The following is a 25,933-nucleotide window of genomic DNA, read 5'->3' as shown; positions in this document are numbered from 1 at the left end:
ACACCAAAATTCCTAAACAAAAGGATTTTTGCTTACTTTTCATAAAATAAAGAGATTTCTGAAAACGGCCACATTTGGGGTTTACTTCTTTTTGGCAGTTTCTTTCTAAACTATATGTTTAGTTTATAAGCCATTAGCTGGCATGACTCCCTCTTCCTTATAAGTGAAAGTTAGTCTTCTCCTCTACCTCTTCCTCCTTCTCTTTCTCCTCTTCTTCCTCCTTCTGCTTCTCTCTCACTCTCTCTCACCTTAATAAAATACTGTCATAAATTCTAGAATTGACATCATACATTCTGATCCTATACACATCCAGTCACTTTCTTTTTATTTATTTATTTTTTGTCAGTTATGGGGCTTGAACTCAGCACCTGGGAGCTGTCTCTGATATATTTCTGGCTCAAGGCTAGCACTCTACACTTTGAGCCACAGCTCCACTTCCCATTTTCTGGGGGCTAATTAAAGACAAGAGTCTCACAGACTTTCCTAACCAAGCTGGCTTTGAATTCACCATCCTCAGATCTCAGCATCCTGAGTAGCTAGGATTACAGTGTAAGCCACCAGCGCTCAGCTAAGCCCCTTCCAGACTCTGTGTTTCTTCCTTGCTATATAATACATGTTCTCTTTTTGTCTCCCTTCTGTCTCTTCAACATCTTGACCACTCCCCTCTCAGGCACAGAGAGACCCCTGGAGATCGCCTGGCTGTTGTTAATGGAGGAGTTGGCCAGGCCAGCCTGACAGGAGGCTCCTTCCCAGGAGATTTGCCCAGCTGCTGTCCTTCATCAGAACCCCTCCCCCACCTCCACAATATACACACACACACACACACACACACACACACACACACACCTCATCTCATCATGACAGGCCTGGCTGCTCCTGGCAGCTGAGCCACCTGGTCCTGCCTGTTGGCCTTGACACTGCCTCCAGGACTTCACCCACCCCCCAGATGCACTTCAGGGCTCTCAAGTCTGATGCTGCCCACATTTCTACCTTGACACCTGTGTGCTGAAGCTGTCAGTGCCTCGCTGGTAGACCACACACCTGTTAGCAACTGCACATTGCAGGCTCAATTCTCTGCAGTGACAACCACCCATGGATTTCACCACTGCCCAGTGTGCCAGATCCAGGAAGAAAGCCTGGGGTAGGCCTTGCCAGTGTGTCTAACCACACAGATGGAATGTTCTAGGGATGCTAGGAAGCAAACAGATACCACAAAGCCATTTGAGGTGACATGACACTTTTCTTTTGACTGACTTTACAAAAATAGCCTTTGCTCCCATCTACCTAAGCAAGAAGGGCACTGGTGGCTCATACCTATAATCCAAGTTACTCAGGAGGCTGAGCTCTAAAGGCTCATGGCTCAGAGCTGGCCCAAGCAGACAAATCTGAAATACTTGCAGCTCCAATTAACTGGCAAAAAGCCAGAAGTGGAGCTGTGGCTCAAACGGTAGTGCACTAACTTTGAGTGAAAAGTCAAGCAAAAGTTCTAGGCTCTGAGTTTTTAAGACCCAGTATTTTATTACTGTATTATATAATTTATAACATTTATAAATATGTAATCTATTATAAATAATATAATATTGTGTTACAGTATTATAATAATAATAATAAATAAATAATAACAACAAACCAAAAACAGCTCAAGATGTAGCTTGAGTGGGAAAGCACCTGACTAGCAAGCATCAAGTCCTAGGCTCAAACCCCAAACTGCCAAAATAAAAATTTGTAAAAAGTCTCTTGAGATTGAACCCCAGCTTTTAAGTCCCTGACTTTGTAACATTAGACCTATTACTTCCCTTCTCAACACTCCTGTTTTCTCTTCTTCTAAAGGTAAACACAATGCCACAAACAAATGAGGGTCACAAATGAGGTAAGCATCTTAGAATAGACCTGATATGTAGTAAGATATTATATAATGGAACCTCCAAGGAGATCCACTACTTTTTACATTTTCTATCTAGACAATTCACTAGTCCCTTAAAAAACTGTCTGGGTAAAGAAATGAATGGCCAAGGAAGGTGGCTCATGCCCATAATCCTAACTACTTGGGAGGCTGACATTAGGCAGATAACTGTTCAGGACCAGTCTAGGCAGGAAAGTTTTCCAGTTACCTTCACCACTGAGAGTTGGGTAAAGTGGTACTCATGTGTAAGCAACAAGTGGAAACTTAAAGAAAACAGGCAGATGACAGTCCAGGCACATGACTGGGCACGAAGTGAGACCCTAGCTCAGAAATAACCAGCACACACAAATTCACTCTCATACTTGGTTGCTAGACCTAGAAGATAAACATATAAGTAAACACATACCAAATCCTGTACCTAAATATGTGATCAATCTGATTAAAGTACCATAGATGCATGTGTGAAGGGCCATAATAAAGTTCCTGAGAACAAGTACCATGAACTTTAACAAAAACATTAGGAAGGTGAAACATGTCCTGTCTGTGGTGTAGGAACCAGTGCAAAGGGGTGGGAGAATGGAGAGGGTGAAGGGTAGCCAAGGGGTTCACAATGTTTTATATCGATGTGTATGAAAATAAGCAATAAAGCATGGTGAGACTGATTTAGGAAGGAGGAGAGAGGATGAAGGGGAGCGATAGAAGGGATGAGGCTGACCCAGGAGCACGGTGTGCATTAAGGATATGTCAAAATGAAACGTCAAACAAACAGCCAATAAAATGGTTGGGGGCAGGACTTAGCAATGCAGCACCTGCCTAGCAAGCAGGAGGCCCTGAGTTCAAACCTCAACACTGCCAAAGGAAAACAAAAACAAAAAAAGGAGGGAATATCTATTTCCTTCTTCTTCCTTAAAGTGACTGGCCTTTAAATGCTACCTTTTGTCTTTCACTCATAATGCTTTTATTCCTAAAGTCATTTTTTGTGCGTTTTGATAACTAGATTCTACCTACTTGAAAGGCAGAGCAGCCTCTAAAATACTCTGTCATTTCTCAGGCATGTAGCTAATAAACATAGATGAAGAACACATCTGTTCTCAGATTTTTAGCTTCTCTCCATTTTTTCCTAGTCTTTGATTGTTCCTGAGGCTCAGGCAGGCAGCTGGAGGTGGACAGACCAGGACAGTCTCACCCCCATTCTCTCATCTGTCCTTTCTCGATCCATATCCTCTTGCACCATTTTAATTGTAAAACTCTTTTCCACACAGGAAGGGTTTAGGTCCTAGACTATGAACAAAAAGCTTTTCTCTTGTGCTTTGAAAGAATCTGGCAGATGCTTTATTCTGTCACGTTGAGGCAGTAGGGCACAGCAAAGCACTTGGGTTTTCCTTTGCTTTTATAGATGGAAACCCATTAAACATATTCTGCACGGCAGTTATGAGTAATGTTGGACCCAGAAGAAAAGAAACACAGCTCCCAAAACACTGAGAAAGGCGACTCAGATGGACCACAGCTTGGAGAAACGTTGAGGTTCAGTAATCCGTCCACTTCTTAGACAGTCCTCAGGGCAGCGCAGGAATGACACCACTTTATTATAGTTTCATTCTCCTTAGATGAGCCAGTGACACTCTCTGAGACACAATGAGCTGGTCCAAAAGGATCTGCTCTGTTGGGAGAGGGGTTTTCTTAATAGCAGTTTCACTAGTCTGAAAGATGATGGCAAAACCATGCTTTCCTGAGGCAAAGTTAGCTGGCTGTTTGGAAAGCATGTGTTTTGACACCAGCTGTGAGGTGAATCATGAACTGAAGACTCCAGTAATCATCAGAAATTACAGGAGGGGCTCACAATCACCTCCCAAGGCAGGAAAACCTGGTTATCAAATTAATTTTGAAAAGTGAAAGATGACAGGACGGGCCACTTTTTTTAACCCCCTGGAAGAATGCTGATTTGGTTCAAAAATGATTTACAAAAAAAGACTTGTTTCAAGCTTCATGAAGCTAATTAAATAAGAGATCTGCACCAAGATAAATTCAATCTTTGTGTCACAAAACCACTGGACTATGAAGAGGGGCAGAGGCATAAGTGATTATGAGTTATGAGACATAGCTGAATTAGTAGGCTAAAGAAGCAGATAAACCATCTAATTGCTGTTGTCTTTTGGCAGTACTGGAGTCTGAACTCAAGGCCTTGTACTTTCTCAGCTTGCATGCTCAGCTGGCATTCCATCTACCCATTGACCCATGCCTCCAGCCCAACTTTTTGCTGGTTATTTTGGAGAAAAAAAGTCTTATGGACTTTTCTGCCCAGGCTGGCTTTGAACAATGATCCTCCAAATTTCAACCTCCTGAGTAGCTAGGATTAAAAGCAAAAACCACACAGACTCTTTTAGACATTCTAACATACTACTAGTCCATAGAGAGTGTATTTCTCTTCATTTGGAAGAGAAACTGCAATTGTAGAAGACATACATACAAAGATGAACAATACAAAATTTGCTTTAATTGTGCTTTCAATTTGTATCAACGATGATGTTTAGTTAGCTCCGTCGTCATCCCTATTTTATTTATCCCACCGCAATATTGCTATGGTGACAAGGAATCATGTTCCTTAAAATTGCACGTTCTCTGATAGTAGCACCAATCTGTTTCCTAATTTCTTTCTCCCTCTTTCTTAATCTTCCTTAATCTCAGTCTGGACTGTCTCACTCCAAGACCTTGTAATCCAGGGTTCACACAGAATCAGTCTTGGTCTTAAGTCTGTTTGCCTTCATCCAGGCCAAGCAATGTATTTCTCTTCATCAAATTCCTACATGGAAGGCTCACCATGTTTACAGACATGGTATGAAACTAAGAAGACAGCTAAAACAGGGTTCACAGAAATGGCTGTCCACTCTGACAGGCCATCCACCCTCTGTGCACATAAGAAGTAAATAGATATGAGGAATTCAGCTAGGTTTTGAAGGCACAGTGGGATCCAAGGTCAACTTCCACACAGTGCTAAGAAGGCTTGTCAACTACCAAGAAGCTGACACTGGATGTAAGACATCAGTGAAAAGAATACTGAGATGAATTGGTGATAAAAAGTGAGTTCAAGCCGGGAACAGTGATGTACACCTGTAATCCTTGATACTGGGAGGACTAGATTTCCAGAGTGGCCTTTGTAAAAAGCCCCAAAGACTCCATCTCCACAGAAAACAAAAAGCTGGGTATAGTGATGCACACTTGTCATTTCAGCTAGGGAAGAAAGTATGAATATAGAAGGATCACAGATCAGAGACCAGCTCAGAAAGAAATAAAATCTTATCTCAAAACTAACCAGAGTAAAAAGCCAGAGGAATAACTCCTGTGGTAGGGAGCCTGCTTAGCAAGTATGAAGCCTTGGTTTCAAACTCCAGTACAACAACAACAAACAACAATTATCATAATAATATTTTTAAAATAAGTGCTTGGGACTGGGAACGTGGCTCTGTGGTAGAGCGGCCACTTAGCATGTGTGAGGCCCTGGGTTCAATTCCCAGCATCCCAACACCACCTCCTCCCGCTCCCCTAAGAAGAAAAATCATGCTTTTCATTTTAAGCATCTGCCTCCTTAGCTCAGTAGGCAGCACGTCAGTCTCATAAAATAACTGCTTTCTCATTTATTATTCATCATTTCTCTTTCCTCATCTCTTTTCACTATCTAGTGGGTCTAGGTTTGTAAGTGAAGGCACTAAATTCAGCTCCTTAATGCCTAACAGGCACCTGCAGGTATGAAGGGACAAAGGCTTCAAACAAATGTCCCTAAAAGGAGACAGTGGCAAGGCAAGCAGAGCCAGAGCCCCAGCCCTGAAGAATAACCAGGCACGCTTTGTAGGAAAGGACCTATTCTAACAATGGCACAACCTCACCCTTCCCCAAACTCTCCGAAGCTTCAATCATACTCGTGTGTGTGTGTGTGTGTGTGTGTGTGTGTGTGTGTGTGTGTGTGTGTGTGTGTGTGTGTGTGTGTGACAGACAGACAGATAGAAACAGAGACAGAGACAGAGACAGAGAGTGTGTATGTCGGTCCTGGGACTCAAGACCAAGGTACTGTTCTTAAGCTTCATTTTGCTCAAGGCCAGCATTGTACCACTTGAGCCATAACTCTACTTCCAGCTCAATCATATTTGCCATTACCTATCACCACTCAACCGACCCTTCCGAAAAAAATACCAATGCTGGTAGCTACAGTTTTTGAGTAAACTACACCATATCCCTTGAACGCTCTCAGTGCTGTGTGTGCTGTACTACTGAGAAGATTGTAGGAGGCTCCTCAGGTGTTTCCTGATGTGCTCCATGACTCATTGCATAGGTAACAAAGAATCTGAACAAGACTCATGTAATTCTACAGTCCTGGCTCTTGAACTCCATCCAAATTTAGAGTAGTTGCAGCAGGAGCAAAAAGCCCAGATTCCCAGAGGTCGCACCTAAGAGGAAGGACGCTGCTACTCCAGACTCCAGCACAAAGGTAAGTACATACGTTTGTTTTTACAGTACTTAAGTTTCAATTCAGGACTTTGTGCTTGCTAAGCAGGCACTTTACCACTTAAACCACATGTCCAATACCAATCGTCTAGTTTTCATTTTAATTATTTTTCAGATCTCACATTGTTGTCTGGGGATGGCCTCAGATCACAATCCTACTATGTATGGTTCCCCAAGTTGCTGAGATCACAAGTGTACAACAACAAGCCTGGACTCATTTGTTGAGATGAGGGTCTTATTAACTAGATGCCCAAACTGAAACTGTAATCCTCCTATATCAATATCAGAGTAGCTGAGATTCCAGCAGTAGCCACTGATCCAGGCTTGCTAAGCTCCTCACAAACAATATCTAAAGTTCAATGTGCATGACTACGGTAATAGTAGATGACCTTTTCTCACCCATAATTTGTATAAATCATGATGAACTCCTAAGTGAACACTAAACTTCTCACACCATCTACTCTGGAAGTCAAAGGTCTTCCCTCCTCTCCTGCTTGTTTTACTTCAAATACCAAAATCTCCCCAATGCCACTCTTCTGTGGTCCTTTGGGGCCTGGGCCACTTCAAGGTGAATGCGTATCCACTTGTAAACTCCATCTCAAATCACGCTGACTTCTCACCTTGTCTTCATCTTCTTCTTTGCCAGAACTTCAACCTGGAATGAACGTTATGTCTTCCTCATCCTCCCTGTTCTGTTCGTTTCCAGTTTTGCTGCTTAAATCTAAGGCCATGCTCTAAACTTTCTTCCTTATTCTCCCTGTGGCTAGTGAGGAAAGCAGATGGTAATTGGACTGTGTGAAATATTTAAGAGCAACAAACACAAAGACTTAACTGAATGGAAGGTCACATGGGATACAGAGGAGCTAACAATGTCATAGAAATGAGTGGCTGTAAAAGCAAACTAGAAGCAACACATAGGCAAAGTGCCTCATTCATTCATTCATTTATTGGTACTGAGATTGGAACTTGCAGTGCTGAGTTCTGAACTTAGCAAAGTGTGAAGCCTGCTGAGCCATGCATCCAGCTTATCACAGGCTTTTGGATGGTAAATAACAAGTTGGATATGTTTTCAACACAGCTAACCATAAGAAAATCTTCTCAGCACCTCAGTCTATATAAACATTTAAATATCGCCTATTTAAATACTGCCTTGCTTTCACGGATTTACTTCTTAATTAATGGTACTGCAATGAAAAGCAGGTCGGGACTTCTCAACTTTTCCTCTTCAGCCCAGTTTGGCTTTCACAGTTTTCATTCCTTTATCTCTCAGTGATGTTCTGGGTCAATTTCTTACTCACAGTCTCCAAAATTCCAATTCTCTCTTTGGCTAAATCCACTTCATGATGAAGTGCCTCATTGATTTTCAATAATTGTTATTGTGTTAAATTGTTACATATTTTTAAATGGTTAGGTATTGTTAAATAATTATTTTTCTGCAGAGGTTTTCACTTTTGAGATTTCTAATTAGTTCTTTCCAGGTGCACGTGTTCTCCATTTACACCGGAATGCTTTGTGTTCATCTTTCCCGCTTATATGGGTATCGTTCCCTGTCCTTCAAAGTTCTCTCCTCGAGGAAACTTAGCACTTGATTTTGTAAGTTCTTTCTGTGTCCCTCCACCCTGGCCAATTAGGGCATCACCAGATATAATAAAGGAAGACCTCAGTGGTGGAATCACATTACACCTGACTGCATAGAGAAGCAGAGGGGCAGAGAAAATCTAGGAAGATGTCGCCCAAGGTCACGTGGAGGTGGAAACTAACCTCCATAGCTGTGGGATGGACCTCTGGGCTCCTAAATTTAGAAGGTGAGTAGGCACAGAGTAGAATCTTACTGAAGAGGCACAGGGAAGCCTGGATGTCTGCTGCTTTCAATTATCCAACCTCAAGTACCTTGTTATAATGACCCGAAGAATAAACATGAAGATTCATCATCATCGCTATAGCCCATACTATGCTGTTGAGTCCCAAGCACCTTTTAATGTGGTTCACCTCCCTGCACAGAGTTCTGGGCCCTGGACTGAGAAATGCAAAGATGCATGAGGCTTATCCACCTTCTGTGTATCCAGAGAAGCACCCATCTTATTAGCCTCACGTGGCCTCTTGAGGTGGAAAGCCAACATCAGCCAGAGCAGAGGCCACAAAGGAGCTAGCTAATATGGCTGACACAGCTCCTTGCACAAAGTCTATTGGCTAAAAGCTCCGGGGGGACTTTTACCCCTGACAGCAAACACACAACTGTCACCTCCAAACTTACAAAGATGGGAAGTTACATGTGAGTCCACTGTGGGCTGATCAGAAGTCTCCTTGGAACACAACAGGTTGAGGGAGCTGATAATCATCAAGGAAGAAACTTCTCCCACTAACTCATTAACACCAAGGAGAGACCCTCCGTGTTCTGTAAACAATTAAATGTCTACAACCATTTCTCAAGCTATCAGAACCCCTGCATCACATCCTTCTGGTGCTTATCACAGATGGCATTAAGCCATCCCCCACTACCCAACCCCAGGCTGCCAGAGGGAAGACCCCTGCAGAAGGAAGACTGGACACTCGATGTAGACCCCTGGTGATTCTTGTACACACTCAACATGTAATCTGGAATCAATGGAGGGACATAGATGATCCCACAGAACACAGCACAGCAGTGTCGAATTTACCCTCTAAAAATGGCTCTTCATGAAACAGCATCTATCTACCCAGGTTAAAAAGAAGCAAAACAGTGGGAGGGAGAGAGATAATTTTCCTGCTCCTGACCAAACAGTAGCAGACTACCCGAGGAACAACCATTGGTTCAACATTTGGGTGTACGTGGAGGACGTGGATTGTGCTTCCAGTTGCTGTGCCCAGGTCTCCCTCCAGTATGAAATAGCACCTGCCTCCCACACTGCCATACTTGAGCCATTGCAGGGCACTGGGAGTCTGAGCTCCTCAATCTCAATGAGGGTGCTTCCTGTGGCCTGCAATTTAGCCAACTGCTTCTAACTTGAGTCTAAAGACAGTTCCTGGGGTTATGGCCTAGACTGTCACTCCAGAACTAATTCTGCCTTTTCTAAAATTCAATATTCTCATCTGTGAAGCTAGAATAATCACCAAGAAGGAGAGGAGGGAGCATCACAGACCTCCTGATAGGATGCACTGCGAAGGACAAGACATCGATCACCTCTCTGGTATTTCTGCCCAAAATGCAAAGCCCAAAACTAATGGGCGGAATATAGTTGTCATATATTCCACAAAGATGTCACTAACGGTAAAGGAAGACTAAGGGGTTGTTCCCAATGACTGGAGACTAGAAAGTCATGCCAATAAACATAACATATAACCCTGGATGGAATAATAGACTGTAGGAAAATTTAGAAGAAAAAGAAAAAACTCACTTGAGAAAATCAATTAAAGTGATGTTGGCCAGGTACTGGTAGCACACCTGTAATCCTTGCTACTCAAGAGGCTAAGATCTGAGGATCATCGTTCAAAGCCAGTCAGGGCAAGAAAGCGTGACACTCTTATTTCCAATTAACCACCAGAAAACCAGAAGTGGTACTGTGGCTCAAACTGGTACAGTGCTAGCCTTGAGAAAAAGAGCACAGGGAAAGCACCCAGCAAAAGAGCACAGGGAAAGCACCAACAAAAAAACCAAAATTTAATAAAAATTTTTAAAAAATAAAGTGATGTCGGTGTGCTGATGACATCTCTTTGCCAACAACATGCCGCCCCCTTCCCTCTCCCCCGCTCCCCCGAGATATACCTTTCCTTACATTCAGGGGTAAGCTCCAGAAATTGCCCTGTATCTTTTAGTGCTTCCTTTGAATTCTTACCCTGCTATATGATTTCTGCATTCAACCAGATAATATACCCAGGAAGAAAATATCATGGAATTTTGAAGCAGCATTGGGACCATAAAGAATAGAGTTACCATGGTATTCAAATTGGGAAAATGAAGAAAACCATCCAGAATCTTACATTAGAGGCTTTCTGAAACCTGTGAGTGGACATTAAATCTCAACCTCTCTTTCTTTCCCTCATTCCCCACAGCATACCCCAGGGAAGGCAAAGCTAAGCTTCTGAGCCATCTGTCACCCACAGTCACTGAGAACCAGATCACATGACCATCTCGCACCACTCAAGCCAAAGGATCTCTCATAGCTCAACCCTCTCTCACAAACCTTTAGGATGTTTTTCATTCAGTAAACATTTCCTGAATGTCCCATGCACATAGAACAACCCGCTAGACAAACACATAGTAAATTTTACACTAGCAATAAAATTACAATTGGCTAGGATCCAAGACTGGAGTCCCTCAATGTTAATCTCATCGTAAAGCTGTTAATATAAACAAGTAGCGATGTGCTCATTTGGCTGCTTCTCCAACAAGTGAAGAATGATTAAATTGGACTAGTGCTTCATGCTTGTAAATTCTAGCTACTCAAGAGGCTGAGATCTGAGGATTATGGTTCAAAGCCAGCCCAGACAGGAAAGTTTGGGAGACTCTTATTTCCAATTAACCTGCAAAAAGCCAGAAGTATGACTTCAGTGGTAGAGTGGCAGCCTTGAGGAAGGCAAAGGGACCAAGTAAAAGTGCAAGGCCCTGATTCAAGCCATACTACTGGCACAAAAAATAATTAGTTTAAAGAGTCAGGCAATGAACATTTACATTGTGGCTATTAAAAGCAATATATATATATATATTCCCCAGTCATTGCAAGGCAGGGTTCACATCCACCATTCCGCATTCCACTGATCATGGCTACAGACACAGCCCTGAGCAGAGCCACCACCCAGCAGAAGTGCGAAGAATGGACAAACCCATCCACTGCTCTCTGCAAACGCCAGAGAAGGGACTACATGCTGTAGCTGCTATCTTATAGTGCTGTCAACACAGCCAGAGTCAGAAAGGGGAAACATTCCCACACAGGAAGGAAGCACACGCCCCAACTGTGTCTGGGTCACTAACCTGATCGATTTCCATGAGTTTGGGGTAGGCGCCGGGCCATTCTATGGCCACCTTGACGATGTCTGCCGGTGGCGGCATGGTCAGACCCCAAAATATCCACAGCCCGCGGCACTGGGGATCCTCCGGCCAGGGCCCCACGTGTCCACACCTAATGAGGACGACAAAGAGAAAGAGAAGTTGCTGGGCGTAAAGGCAGGGCGGGTTCTGCTTCGTCACTTCCTGTTTTCACCCCTGGTTTAGGCATAAGAAACTGCTGCTCTTATTGCCCACAGGGACACAACCCATAGCAGCACAGGCTCTCCAAGATGGGACAAGGAAGGGAGTGAGGGTGAATGCCTTGAGTCCAGGTCTCCAGGACATGCTGCCCTGAGGATGCGGCTTGTGCATAGAAAGTGACCTCTTAGCAGTGGGGCCCAGACTCTGAGTCCCACAGCCTGCTCTGTCTGTCCAGTCATACATATGAATACCCACCCCACACTTTCCAGAGGGATGGACAGCCCAGGAAATCATGGCCAGGAAGCCATTGTTATTTAAAGCAATTTTCTGTGCATCACAAATAGATCTCTAAACTACAGCAACCAGGATGTCAGGAGGAAGGAAAAATACCCAGGAGTTTACACACACACACACACACACACACACACACACACACACACACACACACACACACACACACACACACACACACACACACACACACACACACACACACACACACACACACACACACACACACACACACACACGCTCCAAAGGCCAGTCACACAAATGGCATCTTCCAAGGAGGGGAAAATGCACTCAAGTGGCTGGAACAGAATTCCGCAGAGACCTTGGATTTGCACAGGCTAGTGTTGCTTGCACAAAGAAGCTGGCCTCATCCTCCATTGCCTGCCAACTTCTTTAGCTTTAATTGATGAAAGTCATGTGACTGTGTGTATAGATGCACAGCACAGTGTCTTTTCCCTCAGTGTGACACTCCTAGCCACCAGCTACTTCATGCCCCTGCCTTCCACTCTCCTGCTAGTCAAAGCTGCTCATTCTTTATGCAGCCTTCTAGAAAGGTCTTGGGAGAGACAACAAAACATTATTACATTTCCCCTGCCTTTACTCTCTACTTTGTATTTTCACTACAGATTCTGAATCTTTGTGCACTACTTCAGAAGGAGAATCTTGGCATCCTTGATTGCCATACAGCAACTCTAGCATGGAGACAGCTCACATGAATCTCAGCACTGCTGGGGTGGTTCTGGGGTTCTCTTTTCTTCTCTCCTATCAACATTTTAAACAAGATGGTAGTGCACAAACTCATGTATATGTAACTTGGCACATGTAAAAATGTGTCCGTGTAATCTAGTCCCAGAAGTAAAACCACTGAGTGGAAAAAATATGTACAGTTTTAACTACTATTATTATTATGTTTTTAAATTGCACTCAGGGACTGCAATCGCTAGCAATCCACTCCACCACACTGAGCCATGCCTCCAGTCCTTCCTTACCTTTTGTTTCTGCACTTGTTATTTTGAGATTGTGTTTCACCTTTTGCTGGATCCTGTGCCTGGACAGCAATCCTCCTATTTTAGGCTTCCCATTGTAGTTTGGATGAGGAGCGCATACCACCACACCCAACCCTTCTTCCCTTGAGATGGGGTCTTGTGAATATTTTTGTTTTCCTAGGCTGCCCTGGATCTGATTCTCCTAATCAGAAATCTGATTCTCCTAATCCAGCATAGCTAGGATTACAGGCATGAGCTATCACGTGTAACCATTTTTAACTTCTGATCATCATTTCCCAATGTCCCTGTAAGGATGTTTCTAGCAATTTATACTCCCTCCAACAATGAATAGAGTAGCTTACATGCATGCATTCAACCTCACCAACAGATGGAGGGAGACCACTGTCAGGCTGAAGATCATGGATCTCTTGTTCTTTCAACTCATGTTTGCCTTATTGTGTGTGAGACTGGACAGATGGAAGAAAAGCGTTAAGTATGCTTCCCTGTGAACTGTCCAAATCTTTGGCCTTTTCTATGGGGGTCTTAAGGCTACTTTTTGGAAATTGATTGCTATATGAAGATTTTAACCAAACCTGTACACAAGGCTCTCTATAAGACCACGGTAAGCCTCAACAGTTTCTGTCCCAGATCTGCAGAGCAGCTGGATATCACTGAGATGACAGCGGGCACAGCAGCTGGGTGACATCTACACAGACATAAATGACCAACCTAAGCTGAGCAGACAAGGAAAGGAAATGAGCCAAAACAAAGCTACATTGCCCCATCCCAGGATGGCCAGTGAAGCCTGCTGTGAGCTAATCCATGATCACCAGAAAGGGCAGGTCCATCGAACAGCAGCCATCCCTCATCCCACAAATAATTACTGGGTGCCAGGCCTGGTCTATGTGTGGACAGCAGAACAGGAGACCAAGGCATTTCATGGCAAGAAGGGGCATGGAGAAGAACATAGCATGGAAGGAGGCTGCAGCCCAGCCCTGTCTCAGTGGCTGGGATGGCAGAGAAGATGTGGGGAGGCCGTGGACAAGAGGAATGCAGTTGTGAACAGAAAACTCAGGGAGTTTCACAGAGAAGGTAGCATTTGAGTAAAAACCTAGGTGAAGCAAAGAAGTAGGCCCTGTGGAGATCTGGACAAATCATGTCTCTAGACAAGGGAAGAACATGTGCCAAGGCCCTCAGGCAGGGACACATCTGGCACGTCCCTGAAATAGGTGCGTGCAGAGGCCAGGCAAGGCAGGTCAAGAATAATACAATGATACATTAAGAGAGTGGCTGGTTCACCAACTCCTGAACCTCTAGACACTACTATACGCTCCAGTGGCTCTTAGTGACGTCTGCAAAAGGAAGTTCATGTCTGCACACATTTCCAGAGGGCCTTTGGCAAACTGTACCAAAAGCCTTCCAGGTTTGCATTCTGTTTAGTAACTTTCATTTTCTAGGATGGTATTCTCAAGAAATGATTAGCCCTACAAACACTAACTGCTGTTTTGTTCATAATCCCCCAAACTTGACTACCCAGCAAGTAGGAACTGTTTTGTCTCCCCTGCGGTATACAAGCAAAAGACCAGGCTTCTGCTGCAGAGGCAGCATCCTGCTAAAATACCTGAGCACTTTCAGAAAAAAAAAAAACAGATTCTAGCCAGACTACTGATTCCAATTCAATGACACCCCTAGACCAAAAACTGGGCTGTAATTGGATGTGAACTGTTTGAAGGCCGTGCAAAGTGATCCTGAGAGTGGTCAAAAGGACCAATAACAGAAATCAAAATGTACTTTGAGCATCTTCCCCCCAAATGGACAGACAACATTAAAATTACAACAAAATAGGTCATCTAACTTTCCTGGAATCAAAGCCCACAATTGTTCATTTACTCTCTTAGCTGGTTTCATTTCACCTAGATAGGTAAGGAAACCTGCTGAACCGGTGTGGTGCTGAAGACTGGGTGCTTTCCTGGGTCTCCCAAGGAGTGGAAGAGGCCAGGAATGCACAAAGCCACCATTGAGAGAATCAGGAAGTGAAGCCCCCCTCCTTGGGATTTCCTTAGCCACACCTCCTTACAGCAGAACACAGAGCTCTGCCACAAGAACAATCGCAGAGGCTGAGCTGGCACTGCCAGGAGTAAGGCATAGGCACAAGTAGCACATAGGAAGTTCCAGTCCACTCTTTGTTCAGTCCTTTACCTAAGTCCCTGAAGCTACACATGACTTTTGGCACAATGTAAAGCTGGGGATGTAATTCTGGGTGTGAGTGTGTATGTGTGTGCATGCGCATGCACATGTGTGTACCTGGGCATTGCACTATGAGTGCTGACAATATTATGACCCATGCATGCCAGGATGAACAGGCATCAGCCACCCATTTTGACTGCTCCTCAACGGCCTCAAAAGACGCCATCTTTCCCGATATAAGGCTGGGAGACAGGAAACCCTCCAACCGGGATGGGTCCTCTATCAAAGGCCCCTGAGAAATCATTTGGTACACAATATACAAATACAAAAATGTCTTCCATGCTGCTCAGACTGCCCCTGGGCCCTCTGCTTATGGTCAGCATTTTGTGTGTCCCCTGAATCATGTTTTAAATATACAAATGGCCCCTGGCAGCAAAGGTCCCCACACCCCCAGCTAGACAGATCACAAGGGTCAGGGCCATCCTCCTTAGAGTTGCCACCAGGTCAATGGTCTCAACAGGCTCAGGAAAAAATACCAGCATTGGCTTAGTTCTTAGTCAGTGTTGTAAGAGATGGACATGTCCTTTGAAATCTGCAGCCAGAATGCCTGTCTCCAGATATCCTTGGCTTCTCCCTGCCAAGCAATGGCAGGTAGCACTTGACTCTTGTAATTTAATGTTCCTGGATCCCTCTAAAGAAACTTCCAGAACCTTTTCACTGTATATCCAGAGCCAGGCAGGCATCTGCTTCATGATTGAATCTCATGAGCATCACCAGCACAGGGGAAACTGAGTCCAATGCAGCATCTCTCAATGAGACACCCTGGATGATGTCAGCTGCCCACTGGACGTAAGCTACAGGAAGCCATGTGGACAACACAGCATCACAGTTCTTATACAGATGGAAGAACAAGCATTACTAAAAACAAGGGGAAAATATTTGCAATAACTACTACATGTGTAGGACAAGCAGAAAAGGCCAAAAGCCATGTACATAGGACCATATAAGATGATGTTAGCGAAATGAACCCCAAATAGGGACACAAATATCTTTTTTCTTTCTTGCTATTGTTTCTAATATATTTATAATGTACCATGTGATTTGTTTCCTTGTATGTTCCTCCCCCATGGTATAACCCCTGTTTTCATGTTATTTGATGTCAGTGCCCTGCATCTTGTATATACACTTCTCTAATTTGGGGAGGGGAAGGGAAAAAAACAAAATGCTTAAATAAGAATACAGCTTGACCCACTGCAACAAGGAAATGTACAGGACATTATCTTGAAAATGAACTTTACAACTTTGGTGGGGAGGGGGGGTAGTTGTAGAGGTGGGAGGGAGGGGATGGTAGGGGGAAAACAAAGGAGGAGGCAACAATGCTCAATAGGAAATGTACTCGATACCTTGCTCATGTAACTGTAACCCCTCTGAACAGCATTTTTCAATAAAATATGTCAAAAAAAAAGAAAAGAAGGCAAATTTCAGCTGGCAAGACACTGTAATCATGATGCCTTCTAAGGTAAGCTATCAAATTCCTGGGAGCTGAGAGGTTGGGTGAAAAATTCTAAAACAGTCCTGCTCACATTGTTGGGTTTCAACATTCCATGTTTAACATTCGGAGTCTATACCCTACTGGGCAGTTTGGCTCATGTCTATAATCCTAGCTGCTCAGGAGGCTGAAATGGTGTTGAGCAGGATCATGGTTCAAGGCCAGCCCCAGAAAGCAAAAGTGCACAATACCCATCTCAATTAATAAAGAGTTGGGTATGCTGATGTGTGCCTATTATCCCAGCAATATGGGAAGTATGTTAGGAGGATCATGGTTCCAGGATAACCTAGGCAAAAAGCAAGACCTTATCTCAAAAATAAACAGGGCAAAAAAAGGGCTGAGGATATGCTTCAACTGTTGGAGCACTTGCCTGGGAAGCACAAGGTTTTGAGTTCAAACCCCAGTGTCACCAAAAAAAAAAAAAAAGTATATAACCTTACTATACATATTAAGCCATCTGTTTAGAGCTAATGAAATGAGGTAGAACCTTCTCACAGGACAGTTAGTTTCTAAAGTAACTAAGATCATTATCAGTTACCATGCTCCCTCTACACTAGAAGGTGCTAAGAGATTAACATGGGGCTGAGCCCTGACTCTGTCTCTATCAGGTACAGGGTAGCCATGACAAGAACAGAAGAAGATCCAGGAGGGCACTCTACAGCTTCAGAGATGAAAGACTGCAACAAGACTAAGAAAGAAGAAAGAAGCCTGCACTGGGGCTCATACCTGTAATCCTAGCTACTCAGGAGACTGAGATCTGAAGATTGCAGTTCAAAGCCAGAACAGGCAGGTAAGTCCATGAGACTCTTATCTCCAATAAACTACTCAGAAAAGGCCAGAAATGGTGCTGTGGCTCAAGTGGTAGAGCACTTGCCTTGAGCCAAAGAAGCTCAGAGGGAATACCCAAGCGCCTCAATTCAGGCCACAGAACCAGAGCAAGAGGGGGAGGGAGCAGAGGAGGGAGGGAGGGTTCTGGGGTCTATAAGTAATGATGTGTACAGAAATGAATCTTTGCAGATGTTCTTCATTCTCTCTGGGAAACTCTAGGGCACTGGTTTCTTGTAGGATACACTTTAGGAAATGATGACTGGAGACTATTTGCCCCCTTGTGTCTCAGAAAGACAGCTACAAAGTAGTCTTGGCCTACAACGTACTGGAACGTGGCAAAGAAGAAATGTTCCTTAGTCTTGCATGGAATTCTCATCACCTGCGTTTCCAGGAAATCAGCCCAAGACTTCTGAGTAACTTTCCAAGTCTGAGAAGACAGTAAAAACTCAATGAGATGCAGCTTTGATTGTGCAGATAAGCAGAAAAAGAAATGATGAAAAGAAAAAAAAGCAGAATACTCGCATTTGGGGGTCACTGGAATCTGAGTGTCTCACTTGCTGATTTAAATGTGTGGATGGTTACTTGGGATCCATAGAATATAAACCTCCCAGAGCCTGTCTGCAGCCAGACTCAAAGAAACCACCAGCTAGCTATCCTCCCAGAGTCCATCCCCACCACGGTGTGCCAGCCCTGAGCTGGAGTCACATCTGGCAGAGAAATTCTCAAGTTCACCAACGATCTATATGTAGTACTGCTGGTGGAGGCAGCTAGAGCAAGTGCCCCTGCAAAGCCCTGTTCCCTAACTTCCAGGCAGAAAACATTCTCCAAGGGCTTCAGGGGCTGAGACCCCACTAAGAATCGGTGACAGATATTGGCTCTTTCCTTCTCAAAGGCTATCACTTCCTGAGCATGCCCCTAGTTGGTTCATAGCATTCCCTCTACCCCACATGTCCTGTCCTCTCCTCTCCTCTGGGTCTGTTTCAGAAACTCTATCCAAGCTGGGCACCAGGTGCCAGTGGCTCACACCTGTAATCCTAGCTACTCAGGAGGCTGAGATCTGAGGAGCATGATTCAAACCAGCCGAAGCAGAAAACTGTGAAACTCTTATCCCTAACCACCAAAAAGCTGGAAATGGAGCGGTGGCTCAAGCGGTAGAGCACTAGCACCCAGGCTCTGAGTTCAAGCCAAGGTACTGGCACCAAAAGAAAAAAAAAATCTCCCATCTAGAGCCAGAAGCTAATTAGCTCCTGGGAGGGATTTCTGACCTCTCACCTCTGAAGCTAGAAACAACTACTCCATGCTGTCTTCTTGAGCCCTGATCCTGGCCCACCAAAGCTCTTTTCCATCTTTACCCTTCTGGTCTGTGAGTTTCGTGAAGAAAGATACCCTATCTCATTCATTTATATGGGTGCATTCATTTACATGGGTGGTATGGAGAACAGATCAGTATTTTCCAGACAGGGAGGTGAGTAAATGAACAAATCAATTATTCATTCCTTAAAAACAAAGGGTGCTGAATGCTCAGGTCTATAATCCTAGCTTCTCAAGAAGCTGAGATCTGAAGGTTGTGGTTTGAAGCCAGCTGGTACAGAAAACTCTTAACAGACTCATCTCTGATAAACTAGCAGAAGTGTCAGAAGTGGAGCTATGGCTCAAGAGCACCAGCCTTGAGTAAAAAAGCTAAGGGATAGGTCCCTAGCCCTGAGTCCAAGTCACCATACTGGCACAAAAGATGTTTTTAAAAAAGTAAGAAAAGGTAAAGGAATATTCAAACCAATAATGTATTTTTTTAATCCAGAATTCTTTGCCCAGGAAACTTTCAGCCTTTTCTTCCAGCAGTGGAGTTAGCTCACCAGATAGAAATAGAAATGGAGTGGGGTGGATCAGAGGTAAAAATGGGGCTGCATCCAGATTCCTTTGCCTCCTGGGGAAATTCTGCCCACAGCAGCCAGTCCAAACTGAGGGGCTGGGCCCCTCCCTGTGTCTGAGCCTTCTCTAAGCCAGGAATCAACATTGCAACTGGAAAGCTCATTATTTCAGAAACTAATGCACAGACTTCCTGCTTTTTGTAGATTTTCAAATTTCTTTCTGCTGTGATAGTGGGTGACTTGTCCTCTCCTGCTAGCAGGTCCTGTCCCCTAGGGTTTATGTGCGCACAGAGGCAGAGCTGGGGTCCAATTCCCTCTCTCAAAACCCAGACACACAGTCGCAGCCAACACTAGAGAGCCTTTCTACCATCCCACAGCCAAGCACTCTCAAAGTTTCCAAACCTGCTGATCAAAAAACAATATGTGAATCTTCCTTCCTCCACTCTTTCCAGCAGACTCAGAACTCTAATGGCTGCCCTAGGAAATTATTGCATCAGATTGCCTGAAGTGCCAGGATAGCACTCGGAGTGCAGGTGTGAGGATCACCAGCTTGCACCTGACAGGCCAGGCACACAGAATTCCCGGTAGCAGATGGCAACAGTCACTACACCATGTGGCACACAACAGCACTGAACTCTGCCGTCTGTTCGCTCTGTTAGGTCCCTGGGGCCTCATTCTCTCAATGATGGACGGATCCCAGGCTTTCCTCAGACTCAGAGGTTGGCCTTGGGGTCCATCATGGTCTTGCCACATCCAGAGCCAGAGCTCTGAGACTATCAACAAGTTGCATAATGCATCTGACCTCTGTCCTCACCTGTAAAAGTAGAGCAAAGGGAACTCATAAATGTTATAGACCATGATAGACAATTTGCCCCATGAAAGTTAGAATGTGATTGTGACTTTAACAAAGCATCACTATCCCACAATACTGTATAATTTGGGAAATTATGTAATCACTTAATCACAATTAAGAATTTGAAGAAAAAAAAAAGTGGAGCAAAGGTTTTCAATCAGTCCTGTGGGCTCAGTGTTTGGCCTGCTGAGACCTCTGACCTGAAGGTCACTGTAAAGGCCTCAGAAACTGTCTACCTTTCTTTGGCCTTCCCCTGCCTTTTCCCCTCATCCCTCTCACCTTGGAGGCCAGCTGCAGAAACCAGAATCCTTCTCCCCCCAAGAATCAGAATTCTTGTCCTCTGAAGCTGGTTATGAAATCTAGGAAATTCTAGAAAGGTCATTCTTTGCCTTCTTGCTCCCTTAAAAACCTTAAAAAAAAAAAAAAACCACCTTATTCCCTTAAAAGTACAGGGTAGCTCAAACCTGTAATCTTAGCTGCTTAACAGCTATGGACAGATGACCATACAAAGCAATATTCTATGAAATGAACTCCAAGACAGGGAAACAAGAGACACTTTTTAGGTGCCATTGTTGCTCTTTTTGTTTTCTTTTCATTTTGTCTTGCTTGTTAGCGTGTTTATATTTGGGAGGAGAAGGAAGGGCACATAAGGATGAACAAATACAACACTGATACTCACTAGATACTATGTGGAAAATGAATTGGATAGCTTATGGATGGGGATGGGAGGGAAAGGGAGGTTAAAAAAGAATTGTACTAACTGTGCCTCATTCATGTAACTGTGACCCTCTCTATATCAACCATACAAATACAACTTTTAAAAAAAGAGGCAGAGAGCTGGACATAACAGTTTGAGGCAGCCTAGGCCAAATACATTTTTTTTCAAGATTCCGTCTGAACTAATAACTGGGAACAATGGCAGCAACTGTCATTCCAATAACACAAAAAGCACAAACAGGAATATCACAGTCCAGACTGGCCCAGCCATATAGCAAGACCCTGTCTCAAAAACTAAAAGAGGCTGGCAGAGTGGTTTCAGGGGTAGAGCACCTGTCTAGCAAGTATGAGGTATTGGGTTCTAACCCTTATGCTAAGAAAAAAAAAAAGGACTATATAAATTAGTCTTGTTTTTGTGTTGCAAGTATTTCTTTTGTCTTAACAGGAGTGCCTGTTGTGACCCACATAATGGGTGGGAAAAGGTATCCCACAAACCTACCACCCCTATAGTATACTCTCATGGTAGAGTTATGACAATGAAATCATTAAGCTGTAATTAGAGCAGAGCCTGGGCTAGTGTTTTTCCAAAAACATAGGAAACCAGGAAGAACAAAAGCAGAGAAACAGATCTACAGTTTCATCTGCCCAGGAATCCAACCTACCCTAAGGACTGTAGGGACACAACAGCAAGCACCATAGCACTGCACAGAAATGAGAGGAAAGGCTTTTCAGATAGAAGATTGTTTGTGTCTGAGATTTAAGGGTTGTGCAAAAATTTTAGGGGAACCTCAGTATTGGAGGAATTGGGGGTAAAGGTTAGGATTAAGATCCTGGGAGGGTAGGCTAGGAATTTTGAGATTCACTGTCTACTTCTGCACAGAAAGGGAAAGACATGATCCAGGAGGGAGGTCCTGCCTTGCAGTGGCTGGAGGCAGCCACTAGGCTAGGCATGACCTTAGAAGCTGCCCTGACACAACCTTTTTCTCTCAGGAAGATTCTCTGAGTACAAGGAGTTAACCTGGACTCAACTTGGTCTCCATTCTTCCTCCCCAAGGAGATGGGGTAAGTCAGGATTCCTACTAGTGTTTCTGCACAGGCTCTGGCATGCTTCCAGCCTGGCACAGGGACACCTGGCCTCTCTTATCTGAGGCACTCCTCCTAGCAGACAGAGGGGAGGCCTGACCACATCCCACCCCTCCAGGCTGGCTGCTCTGGCAAGGCTGTAGCCTAGGGATTTCTGGGGTCTAACTCACAGGGTGGTCTAATTACAGCTTGAAACAAAAGAACCTCAAGGCTGACTCTAGATACACCCCACCATCTCATGGGAAAGCCAGCAATAGTAGAAAAGCCCTGGGCAGTCAAGCCCAGTGCTGGTGGCTCACACCTGTAATCCCTGCTACTCAGGAGGCTGAGATCTGAGGATCAAAGTTCAAAAGCCAGCCCAGGCAGGAAAGCCGGTGAGATTCTAATCTCCAATTAACCACCAGAAAACAGGAAATGGAGCTCTGGATTAGCCTTGAGCAAAAAGAGTTCAAGGAGAGAGCCCAGGGCCAGAGGCTCAAGTCCCATGACTAATTTAAAAAAAAAAAAAAAAAAAGCAGGCAGTCTGGGAATTGAGTCCTACACTGTTAGCACATGGCAAGATAAACTGATAACCCAATCTTGAAATGAGGGTGGAGACATGAGAGAATGGGGAAGAAAGACAAAAGAATGAAGAGAGAAATCCTTGGCATTGCTACAGAAAGAAGAAACACCAATCCAAAAGCTATCTATCTCCATTGACCCCAATTCTCCCCTATTCAACTCAAGGCCAAGCTCCATATCCCTGAAAATGACACAAGATGGTTGAGATGGGCTGAAGTGCTGCCATCCCTGGCCACGTCTGTGCCATGTGCTCTCTTTCTCAGCCATATTTCTCCTGTAATAACCTTCTCTATCACCTTTACTATTCCAATCTTGCCAGGCACTCAAGGTCAACCTAATTGCCCTAAATTTCTGGTAACACCTCCATACCTATGAGTTTAACCAACTATGGACTGCAAAGACTAAAAAGAAAATTATTATTTTAATCCACAAATTTAAATATATATCAGCTGTTCACATAAAATCCACATAGTATTAAGTATTGTAAGTGACCTAGAGGATATGCCTGGGTTATATGCAAATAAAACACGCTATTACCTGAGACTTCAGCCTCTGAAGGTTTGGTTGTCTGCTAGAATCCTGGGAACTTCAAGGACCTAGCTGGACAACTGTTTTTTGTTGTTATTGTTGTTTATTCCTCTAGTGTTTGGGTGCAACCATACACCTACCAGCAAAGCAAACAAAACACACTCCTGGCTAGTTTGTGCTTATCTCTTTCCTCTTTAGAGACTAGGTCGACATTACCCCACCCCCTAACTCTGTAACAAAAATATCTTCCTTCTTGTTTTTCACCTGAGTCCCCTCAAAGTCTAGTGTAATAAGTCTTAAGACAAAACCCTTTTGGATATTAGGTGATCAGCAGTGACCCAGGGCTACCCTTTGAAAAAGATCCAGATAACAGCAAATATCTAGCTGAGAACAGATCTGTGGGTCAACATTAAGAAAAGGATTTTAGGGCCAGGCACTGGAGTCTCACTGTAATCCTAGCTACTCCTAACTGAGGTATTAGGATGGCGCTTTGAAGCCAGCCCAAGCAGGAAAGTTTGCAAGACTCTTAGGTCCACTAAACGACAAAAAAAAAAAAGCCAGAAGTAGAGCTGTGGCTCAGGTGATTAAGTGCTACCCTTGAGCAAAAGAAGCTCAGGGACTTCATACAGGCCCTGAGTTCAAGCTTAAAAACCAGCAAAAAATTGTGGAGGAGATGGGGACAAACAAGTCGTTTAAGGATTCAGGTGGACCTGTTGCAACAATGAGAAGTACAAAATGTCATGTCAAATCAGCTTTACAATGTCGGTGGGGGGGGGGAGGGGGGAAGGGGGGTATGATTGAGTGGGGGGGAGGGGGGAGGCTGGGAAGGGAGGTGAAGGGTAAACAAAGGAGGAGGCTGCAATGCTTGGTAAGAAATGTATGCATTATCCTGCCCATGTAATTGTAACCCCTCTGTACAGTATGTTCTCAAATAAAATAAAATTAAATTTAAAAAAATAAAATAAAATAAATAAAATAAAATAAAATCTACGAATGGTTTCCTAAAAAAAAAAAACAAAAAAAAAAAAAAAGGAAAAAAGAAAATGGGTTGGGGAAGGGAGGGAGCTTCTCCACAGATCTGCAGATGAGTACAGAAATTCCTTATCATACTTATCTACATAGAAACACAGATGCTGAATGGCTAGTTGTCCCCGGAAATGGGGTCTGCTGGTATGTTCTACAAGCCAGAGCTACTGATCACATCCTGTTGCTGCTTCACCACCGGTTTCTATCCTGAGGATGGATAACATACTGGCATGGATGTATTTTCTCAAGCTCATTTTCTTCTCACCAGAGCTTGTCCATAGTTTTCCAATTCTTACTTGTTCACACTCCTGAGGAAGTAGCTAGATGAAAAGCTAGTAAAAGAAAAACAAGGAGCAACTGGCAGCTTGCTGATTTAACACCTTTGAAAATCTACTGAAGTTTCTCTTCTCCCCTCCATTAACAACAGGATGCTGATCATTTAAATTTCTAGTTAGCAGTTTCCAGGTCTAGCAAAGCCTCAACTTGCTAAGATTTGCTTTGATTACGACTCTGTTGTGGGAGAAAAAAAAATCCACCACAGTAAGAAAAAAAAATTAGATTGCTGAGGATAATTGTGAAGACACCATGCATATTTTCATCATATTATTACAATATCCCTCACCTCACCTAGGAAAATGAATGAGGGGTAGCAGATCTGTAGGGAGCCCCAGGCTTCTGCTGATAAGTCTGCTCAATTAATAATAGGAAACAGATCCTAGGATCTAATTATCCAAAAAGCATGGATCTGACCCATAAGACAAAGAAGCAGAGTCTACCAGACTAAAGAATCTTACTTTGGGGGTTGGAGGTGTGGTGCCATGAGCAATGAGCAAAAGCTTCATGTACTGAGTTCGAGTCCTGATCTTGGACCTTAAAAAAAAAGCAGCTCATACTTTCCTCAGGCTTTCAAACCAAAGGCAACTTCTACACTCTTCATATTGGCAAGATAGCAAAAGATTCTGGCTGTCAATGCCAAAGCAGGTGGTGTTTAAAACTAGGATTCACTCAGGATGAGCAGGTTTAATTTTACTTCCGTTCTACACAAAATATAGCCTGGAGGTACAAGTTAGTAATAGACAGCAACTGGTGGCTGTGGCGTGGACTAAAATGGCACTGGAGATAAAGAAAGGAGTAGATTTATGATATACTGGAGAAACATTTTATAGCCAAAGGAATTGATAACAGAGAAGAAGCAAACTCTACAACCTAAGATGGCCCAAGATTTAGACTTCCATAGAATCAAGATGGTAATGTCATTTACAGAGATAGAATAGTCCACAAACAGAAGCCCAGAAAATTTGTTGGCTAGCCTAAGTCAACAGATGCATAGACTCATGGGAAGGAAGCACTAAGAAATACAAGATGGAAAGCTGGGCGCTGGTGGCTCACACCTGTAATCCTAGCTACTCAGGAGGCTGAGATCTGAGGATCATGGCTTTTCAAAGCCAATCTGCACAGGAAAATCTGTGAGACTTTTATCTCCAATTAACCCCCAAAACCGGAAGTGGTGCTGTGTCTCAAGTGGTAGAGCACTAGCCTTGAGCTGAATCACTGAGGGACAACACCCAGGCCCAAAGTTCAGGCCCCCCAACGGAAAAAGAAAAGAAGAAGAACTACAAGATGGAGGTATGAGGCCCCCTCCTTGCTCTTCTTTTTCTGGGGAACTACTATTTGTGCAACCACAGATGACACCAAAAAAGCCAAGAGCCTTGCCTTTTTAGCAAGCAGGAATGAAACATCAGTCACAGACTAGAACTCAGGTGATCTGTCTTCTAACCCAAGTTTCACTGTCACCACTACAAAATAGAGAAAAATCGCAGCACCTACATCTCATGGGTAGAGATGACGATGAGTGAAACTGTTAAACCCTTCAGTGCACACCTGTGAACTCA

The 25,933-nt window shown here is 43.9% G+C and overlaps 1 protein-coding gene across 2 annotated transcripts in view; it reads right to left on the bottom strand.

Moving 5' to 3' along the window:
• Elmo1 (engulfment and cell motility 1) overlaps nucleotides 1-25,933 on the bottom strand; it is a 447,896-nt gene that overhangs the window by 349,215 nt on the left and 72,748 nt on the right. For both annotated transcript variants that reach the window (XM_042695082.1, XM_042695081.1), the window contains exon 3: nucleotides 11,349-11,496. In XM_042695082.1, coding sequence (XP_042551016.1) covers nucleotides 11,349-11,426 — 78 coding nt within the window. In that variant the 5' untranslated portion in view covers nucleotides 11,427-11,496. The remainder of the gene's footprint in view (nucleotides 1-11,348; nucleotides 11,497-25,933) is intronic.

Source organism: Dipodomys spectabilis, unplaced genomic scaffold, assembly GCF_019054845.1.
Source record: "Dipodomys spectabilis isolate Male_0828 unplaced genomic scaffold, ASM1905484v1 ptg000178l, whole genome shotgun sequence".
NCBI classification, from domain to species: domain Eukaryota; kingdom Metazoa; phylum Chordata; class Mammalia; order Rodentia; family Heteromyidae; genus Dipodomys; species Dipodomys spectabilis.
Note: the sequence above shows the minus strand (reverse complement) of the source record. Positions and strands in the feature narration are given on the sequence as shown.